Below are 8,954 nucleotides of genomic sequence, written 5' to 3' on the forward strand. Positions count from 1 at the left end.
CAGACCTGTGGTAGAGAACTTGGGCATCCCTGTAACACTGCCAGTTTCTCTACACATCCTAAGCCAGGAAAAACAAAACCCAGATACAATGGCATGAACTTTCAAATGAAAGCCAATATATCTACAGTATTTAAAAACTACTCTGAACAGTCACATGTATATCCCCTCTTTTAAATATATTCTCTTGGGAGGTTTTTAATTTAAAAATGTACAGAATGTACTTAATACTGTGAGGATACCATAGAATCATAGAATCATTCAGGTTGGAATTTTATGCTCATCAAGTCCAACCATTAATCTAACACTGCCAAGTCCACCACTAACCCATGTCCCTATGCACCACATCTACACGTCTTTAAATACCTCCAGGGATGGTGACTCCACCACTTCCCTGGGCAGCCTGTTCCAAGGCTTAATAACCCTTTCAGTGAAGAAATTTTTCCTAATATCCAATCTAAACCTCCCCTGGCACAACATGAGGCCATTTCCTCTTGTCCTATCTCTTCTTACTTGGGAGAAGAGACTGACACCCACCTCGCTACAATCTCCTTTCAGGTAGTTGTAGAGAGTGATAAGGTCTCCCCTCAGCCTCCTTTTCTCCAACAACCCCAGCTCCCTCAGCCGCTCCTCATAAGACTTGTTCTCTAGACCCTTCACCAGCTTCACTGCTCTTCTTTGGACGTGCTCCAGCACCTCAATGTCTTTCTTGTAGCAAGGGGCTGTCCTGGTTTCGGCTGGAATAAAGTTAATTTTCTTCCTAGTAGCTGGTATAGTGCTGTGTTTTGGATTCAGGATGAGAATAATGTTGGTAACACACTGATGTTTTAGTTGTTGCTAAGCAGTGTTTACACTATATCAAGGACTTTTCAGCTTCTCACACTGCCCTGCCAGCAGAGGCTGGGAGTGCACAAGAAGCTGGGAGGGGACACAGCCAGGATAGCTGACCCAAACTGGCCAAAAAGGTATTCCATACCATGTGACATCATGCCCAGTATATAAACTGGGGGGAGTTGGCCGGGGGGCACCATGGCTCAGGGATTGGCTGGGCATTGGTCAGCAGGTGGTGAGCAATTGTATTGTGCATCACTTGTTTTGTATATTCTATTATTATTATTATTATACTATTTTCCCTTCCTTTTCTGTCCTGTTAAACTGTCTTTATTTCAACCCATGAGTTTTACTTTTTCTTCCAATTCTCTCCCCCATCCCACCGGCAGGGGGAGTGAGCAAGCAGCCACGTGGTGTTTAGTCACTAGCTGGGCTTAAACCACGACAGGGGCGGAAAACTGAACACATTATTCAAGGTTCGGCCTCACCCGTGCCGAGTACAGGGGGACAACAACCACCTCCCTGCTCCTGCTGGCCACACTATTTCTGATGCAGGCCAGGATGCCGTTGGCCTTCTTGGCCACCTGGGCACACTGCTGGCTCATCTTCAGCTGGCTGTCGACCAACACCCCCAGGTCCTTTTCCACCAGGCAGCTTTCCAGCCACTCTTCCCCAAGCCTGTAGCGCTGCATGAGGGTGTTGCAACCCAAGCGCAGGACCCGGCACTTGGCCTTGTTGAACCTCATACAGCTGGCCTCAGCCCATCGATCCAGCCTGTCCGGATCCCTCTCTAGAGCCTTTCTACCCTCCAGCAGACCAACACTCCTGCCCAACTTAGTGTCATCTGCAAACTTGCTGAGGGTGCACTTGATCCCCTCATCCAGGTCATTGATAAAGATATTGAACAGAACTCACCCCAATACTGAGTCCTGGTTAACACCACTTGTGACCGGCCACCAACTGGATTTAACTCCATTCACCACCACTCTTTGGGCCCAGGCATCCAGCCAGTTTTTTTACCCAGCAAAGAGTACGCCTGCCCAAGCCACGAGCAGCCAGTTTCTCCAGGAGAATCCTGTGGAAAACAGTGCCAAAGGCTTTACTAAAGTCTAGGTAGACAACATTCACAGCCTTTCCCTCATTCGCTAAGTGGGTCACCTTGTCATAGAAGGAGATCAGGTTAGTCAAGCAGGACCTGCCTTTCATAAACCCATGCTGACCAGGCCTGATCACCTGGTTGTCCTGTACATGCCATGTGGTGGCACTCAAGATGATCTGCTCCATAACCTTCCCCAGCACTGAGGTCAGACTGACAGGCCTGTAGTTCCCCGGATCCTCCTTCCAGCCCTTCTCGGAGGTGGGTGTCACATTTGCTAACCTCCAGCCAACAGGGACCTCCCCGGTTAGCCAGGACTGGTGATAAATAATGGAAAGTGGCTTGGTGAGCACTTCCATCAGCTCCCTCAGCACCCTTGGGTGGATCCCATCCAGCCCCATAGACTTGTGTGTGTCTAAGTAGTGTAGCAGGTCACTAACCGTTTCTATGGTGGCTTCGTTCTGCTCCCTGTCCCTGTCTTCCAGCTCAGGGGGCTGGGTACCCCAAGCACAACTCGTCTTACTATTAAAGACTGAGGCAAAGAAGGCATTAAGTACCTCAGCCTTTTCCTCGTCCTTTGTCACTATGTATCCCCCCGCATCAAATAAAGGATGGAGATTCTCCTCAGCCCTCCTTTTGTTGTGAATTTATTTATAGAAACATTTTTTTTATTGTCCTTTGTGGCAGTAGCCAGATTAAGTTCTAGTTGTGCTTTGGCCCTTCTAATTTTCTCCTTGCATAACCTCACGACATCCTTGTAGTCCTCCTGAGTTGCCTTCCCCTTCTTCCAAAGTTCAAAAACTTTCCTTTTTTTCCTGAGTTCCAGCCAAAGCTCTCTGTTCAGCCAGGCCAGTCTTCTTCCCCGCCAGCTCGTCTTTCAGCATATGGGGACGGCCTGCTCCTGCGCCTTTAATACCATTAGAAGTGTATTCAAATGATCCACAGTTCTCTTTAGCACTGACCTGAACTGCATCCAAGCTGTACTCATTTCAAATTGGGTTGAAGCCGAAGTTACTGGAGACCAAACTTCCCTCACTTCCGATTCTTCAGCCAGCAGAAGCAATGAATTATTTAACAATAAAAATCAGAGCGGACTGCTGTAACACATATTGCTGATCACCTCAAGTCATCACCACCACCTCTTCTGGGAGCCCAAAATCAGAGAAGAGAGACCCCCTGGCCATTATTTCCTTCTCTGAGGAACAGCTCTTATACAAGGACAGAAGTCAACACTACCTGAGCTATCAGGATGCCCCCACTCCTCCCAAAGCCCCCCGGTCGAGAAGAACCCCCAGTTCTGCCGACGGTGCCACTGCTCCATGCAAGTATGGGCAGGGTTGGCAACTGCTGAGGTGCCTGCTAGATATAAAGCTGAACAGAACAATCCAGATTTCCCCATTTCAATAAAAATAATAGTTTATATCTGAGCGGAATTTAATATAAGTACACCAAATCCAAGGAATGCCAGCTTACTTATTTTAATATTAGGCTTCCCTCTGATCTTTTTTACTTTAGGTTATTATTTCTCAATCAAAACATTTAGTAATTTTCAAACAGATGAGGAATTAACTGTTAGGTGTGCTTACCAAGATTAGGTATTGCAAGCTGCCAAGTAACTTAATGAACGCAAAGCACACAGGTAGCCTTGAAAACAGGACACCCCATAGCACGTATCTCAGTTCTACAAGACAAGATGACTAAGGCTGAGATACAGAGCAGGGCAGAAGAAAAAGAAGTTTGCTAGATCTGGACTGGCACACAAAACAATGGGCAGTGCAAGATAATTCAATGGCTCTGGACCAAGTCAGATGGGTTTAGCAGGGTTTACTAGCTTGGGTCTGACTGCTGCACCAGTGAGAGGCACTGGCAGCCCCGGAACAGCAACACATGGAAGGAACCACAAGGAACAGCAACCAATGAAGCTCAAAGGTTTCCAACTTTCTCAAGCAAAGCTCAGCTAAAAGCAGGCTGGGAAATGATGGTCCACACCAAAGCTTCAGCAGCTAAACCGTAAGATGATGCACATGTCTCCGGGCTGCCTTCTTACACTTAAAATCACTGTATCAACACACTGATCATACTTCATGGTGAATCCCATCCCTCGTATTTGTTAGGCTTATGAGGAGTTAACTTACAGCATCATAAGTAACTGCTTAATGTTCTGTTTGCTGCTCGCTTTGTTCAATCTCCTCACACTTACAGAGAGAAAAGAGCATAATGTGACTAGGTTAAAATCCTAGAAAAAAATTCCTCGAATACCCCTTCACCAGAAGGAACACCAACATTCTGGGTGCCCGGCTCTGATCTCAGAGCTACAACCTACAAAATGGAATCTCACTCGGTGCCTTCCTCACCCCTGCTACAATCCCAGGCTGAGAGCGCCAGTCCACACAACTGATCCAAGCGCCCTGTGCACCTGAAACCGACAACACAGGGCCAGGGTGGTAGGAGCTCAGCTGTCCCCACACCTTAACCAGTCGCCCACCGACTACCTCAGCCCAAAGACTGAACCTACTACCAGAAGAAGAGGTACATTAAACAAACAATACCTCTTGTAAGTATTTGGAGGAGACAGAGTTGTTCTTGTTTAAGGAACAAAGCAATAGCTCTGCTGACTTTCGGGTCAGAAGGATGTCTGATTAATTAAATATTGTACAATTATCCATTTCATATTTGTGCAGCAGGAACAGAAGTGAGAAGCCAACCCACAATATTTTTATTAATTTGTAAAATGCTATAAAATATAAACAAATGATAATTAAATTATGTACTGAGCCCTATCAGTGCCTTTGGATCTCTGCTTTGAGGATCTAACTAATAAAAGGACAGATTCTGCTACATAAAAGCCTACTATTACTCTGAACAAACCAGGTCAGTTCCTAGTTCTCCTAAGGCCACCCTGAAGCACTGAACGACTCCACGTCACATCAGCCTGGGCCTTGCCTGAGATGACCCTTCCTTGGGGACACAGCCTCGAAAGAAAACGAGGAACAGCAAACACAAGTGAGCATCACCAAATGACAAAAGGAAGAGAGAAATTAGACTCCCCATTAAGTCCAATGTTTTTGAAAAGCTCAAGCCTAGGATTTCGCTCCTCAGAGCTTATAAACTGCTATGTGCCATCCTGATATCTCTTAAAGGCTCACATGATTGTTTTCCCCCAACCCGGCAAAAGATAAAGCAAAACCAACCTAGCAGTCTTCAGTAAGAGTTGATGTTGGTGTTTCTACGGTAAATCAGGAGGGGACAGCCAGGACCGTGGCTAACAGTAGCAATTCAGGTTTTAACTCGCCAGTGCTGTGATCTGAACTATTAAGAGAAACACCTGCCCGCCGTGCAGCAGCACCACTACCGCGGCCAAGACCTAAGCCAGGGTGGTACGTGTCCTTGGGCAGGCAACAACCTCATCAATCAAAAAATGGAAGGCGATCGTCCCTGAAATCATTTGTATTACAGCACGGTCAGAAAACCCAACGACTCCGAGTCTCTCAGCCACAGACAAGTCTCCCGTAATACAAGAACACCTGTTCTTCATCAGTATCTTAAAAGCAGGCTTCCCTACGTCTTTATTCTCTCTAACATTCGTGTCCGTGTGCACTCACCTACCCATCTCTTCCCGTGCGGAGGGCACACCACCACCACCACCATCCCCAGCGAGATCCCGGCGGCGGGAGGAGGGTGCACCGCCCGCAGCCGGCCCGGGCGGCACAGCCGGGCCTCCTGACGGAGGAGGACGGACACCCCACAAACCCCCTCCTCCCGCCCGGCCGGGCCCCGCGGCCCCGGCCCCCGCTGCGGAGCGTCCCCGCCGCTCGCAGAGGCAGGGCCGCCGGAGCGGGGCCCGGTTTCACCCCGCCGTGCCCGTCCCCCGCCGCTGCCCCCTCACCCTCAGCGCCCCGCTCCCCTCGGCCCTGCCCGGCGGAGGGGAAGCCCCTCACCCTCACCGCCCGCCAGGGAAGGGCGCGGCCGGCGGCAGGTGCCTCAGCCCCCTCCCCGGGGAGGCCGCCCCCGCCCCGGGCGCCTCCCGCACTCACCGTCCGTCGCCATGGCCGCGGCGGCGGCCCGGCCTCCCGCGCTCGCTGCCCGATGGCGGCGGAGCCCCGCGGCCGCGGCGAGGCGGGGAGGCGGCCCGGGCCGCCGCCGCCAGCGGGGAGGGGGCGCGCTGACCCGCACGGCGCCTCCCCGCCTCGGTGCGGGGAAGGCGGGAGGTGGGGGGGGGGGTGTCCCCCGGGGGCTACGGGAAGGAGCGGCCGTGCCGCCCCCCCGGGGCAGCGCCGGGTGCCGGGGAGGGCTGTCCCGGCCCGCGGGCCAGGCGGGGGGGAAAGCGTGAAGGGCGGTGCGCCTCGGCTGCACCCCCACCGCCCCGCGGCCCCAGGCCCTTCAGCGGGGGTCGTGAACGGCACAGGCGGGACTCTGAAATTTCGCACGAAAAAACCCGACTCTAACTTAGGAGGGTAAGCAGCTTCACCCCGTCTTCCAAAATTTTGTGCCAGCTCTTTTCACGAGTGCTCAGGGCTCCCTTGACCTGTCAGTAGTGTGCGTAAAATACGACAGCCAACTCCACCCTCACTCGGGTGGACTTTGTCAACACGCAGCCCTGTGTCAAAAACTAATGTGGAGACCCAGGAGGCTGCGCTGGGCCTGCCTCTAAGAGCTAAATACTACCTCACTTTCCATCACACATACAAAACTCTCTTCTGAAGAAACAAGTTACTCCCCACCTCCGATAACCTTTAATAGCTGTTGGCTGGCCCTTATGTCCTCCACTATTTTCCACATCCAGGTTTACGTTTCTGTGACCAAAGAGGAAGCAGTTTTGTGTCTGTTACAGAAAGCTCAAGCTGTTGCAAGATAATTTTGCTTTGCATGTTTCTATTGCAGCCAAACTACGGCGCAGCACAGAGAAGCCTGACCCAAGCCCTGAAGTGCTAAGAGCAAGGAGTTTTAGCACATTTCTCAACCCCTTGTAGCTCATGAAGTTCTCACAGTCTCATTTCCAAGTGTTGGGTTGCATACAGATGGAGGAGGGAAGTATTCTGTTACCAGGCTTAATCAGCTGCCCAGATGTGAAGACAAAGATGAAAATGGGGTAAGGAAGCCTGATCCGCACAGCAAGCTTTGTAAAATGGGAATGGGCAACTCCAGAGTAGAATGAACCTGAAAATGACACATTCCAGAAAAGAAGGGGTAAAATATCTGTGGCATTTGAAGAACTTGCTATGCACGGTGTGATGAAAGAATATAAACTCTCTGCATAGGGTCCTGTTATGTAAAACATTTAAGTATAGGGCTAGAAGGAACCTCAAGGTATCCTCTAGTCCATCTCCTTTCTCCAAATCAGGATTAGGTCTACCTCAGACAACCATGACTGTTTTTCCAACAATGTTTTGAACTCCTACAGTAAAAGTGATTCTGCTGTTTGTTATAAGGCCAAACTGTTTATTTAACTGCAAAAATCTCTTACTAAGTAAATTCACATTGCTGCAGATTCTATAGCTCTACCTCAGTGAACATGGAGAACAATTAAGTCACCATTTACGTAAACACATATTACAAAGCTGTAAAGACCGTTACCAGGAAGACTGTTATATTCACTCTCAAACCCTTTCTTTTCCAGACTAAACTCTCCTGCAGTCTGTTTTCTTTTTGTTGCCCTTTTTAGGATTCTCTAATTATTCTAGAGGTGATGTCTGCATCCTCCCCAAACTATACACAACACAGATCACCACTGCCATCCATGGCATTTGGAATTTTTCACCTCACCCCCATACTGCTGATCCACCTTCGGTTTGAGGGCTGCAAAAACCTCCAGATTGAGAACAGCTGCTTACACACGCATTCCCGAGCTGGTATTTGCATTTAATCTGTCCTTCCAAGTGCAGCCTTTTGCACTTACCTTTACTTAATTAGACCTTGCTGATTTCTCCCATTATAAGAATAAAAATTATATTGGACAACGTCTTCCACTTAAACAGTTTCTAAACTGATGTCACCTATAAGTGTTTTAAGTTTATTCTGCTTTTCATCACCCACATTACACTCGTAAACATTGCATAGCACTAGCTCAAACCTCCACTTAGAGGATCCTTTAGTTTTGCCAAAGAAATGGTGATTACTATTGTATGAATATAGTTCTTCAGTCAGTTGTATATCCATCTTGGAGAAGTTTCAGCCAAACCATATTTCTCTAATTTATTTACGAAAACTGTAACAACATCCAGATACATACTGTCATGTTGCCTCATTCCGATCCACCAGGTCAGCTGGAAGTTAGGCTGGCATTACAGAGAGAGAGTTTCCTTGTAGCCTTTAACTACTGTATTAGCTGAGGCTATAACCAGGAGAGAAGTTAGATACTAGAAAAAAATATTCTTGGAAGTCTAGATTTACTATTGTTGGCAGGGGAAGGAGGGGATAGGTGGAGGTTTTTTAATGACAGCTGCTTGCTTCGATGAAGCATTTTAGGAAGTCCCTCTCCTGTTCTTCAAAGCCCATAATTGCCCATCAGACTGCAGCAAGAGATTTTTATTTAAAAAAAAAAAAATTACACCAGCATTATGAAACTTTGCTTACAGCTGCCTCTAAATTCTCAGGATTACTGTTCTAAATATTACCACTGTATATAGTCAGCAGTTCTAAGTCTATCCTTAAGCATAACTTCCATTTTACATCTACGTAATTTTATAAACAAATTAAAGAACACTTGTTTTCATAATTACAATATTAAAATAACTGCTAGTTGACTGCACCCATCTTCATGCCTAGTCAAGCCTTTGCATGCTTCCGACGTTGATTTGCAAATCATTTTCAGAAGCGTGTGCAGGGAAGACTCATGGCACAGAGTATCGAAAATTCTGAAAAATTCTCCTACTCAGCTCTTGGGATGGTTCAAAGGTACAAGGAGAGGGAAACAAGATGGTCACGATATGAAAAAGTGTCACTGCAGGGAACAGTATTAAACATATTCTTTAAGTATGTTAAAATAAACTAATGCCATACATAAGGAATAATAATTTAGCTGAAAATAGCC

At 48.0% G+C, this 8,954-nt stretch overlaps 1 protein-coding gene across 1 annotated transcript in view; it reads right to left on the reverse strand.

The window, feature by feature from the left end:
* Positions 1 to 6,042, reverse strand: part of SYT16 (synaptotagmin 16) — a 121,970-nt gene extending 115,928 nt beyond the window's left edge. Inside the window, exon 1 of the mRNA XM_052783449.1 lies at positions 5,959 to 6,042. Coding sequence (XP_052639409.1) covers positions 5,959 to 5,971 — 13 coding nt within the window. The 5' untranslated portion in view covers positions 5,972 to 6,042. The remainder of the gene's footprint in view (positions 1 to 5,958) is intronic.
* Positions 6,043 to 8,954: the final 2,912 nt, after the last annotated feature.

This window comes from Harpia harpyja, chromosome 3, assembly GCF_026419915.1.
Source record: "Harpia harpyja isolate bHarHar1 chromosome 3, bHarHar1 primary haplotype, whole genome shotgun sequence".
In the NCBI taxonomy this organism is placed as follows: Eukaryota; Metazoa; Chordata; class Aves; order Accipitriformes; family Accipitridae; genus Harpia; species Harpia harpyja.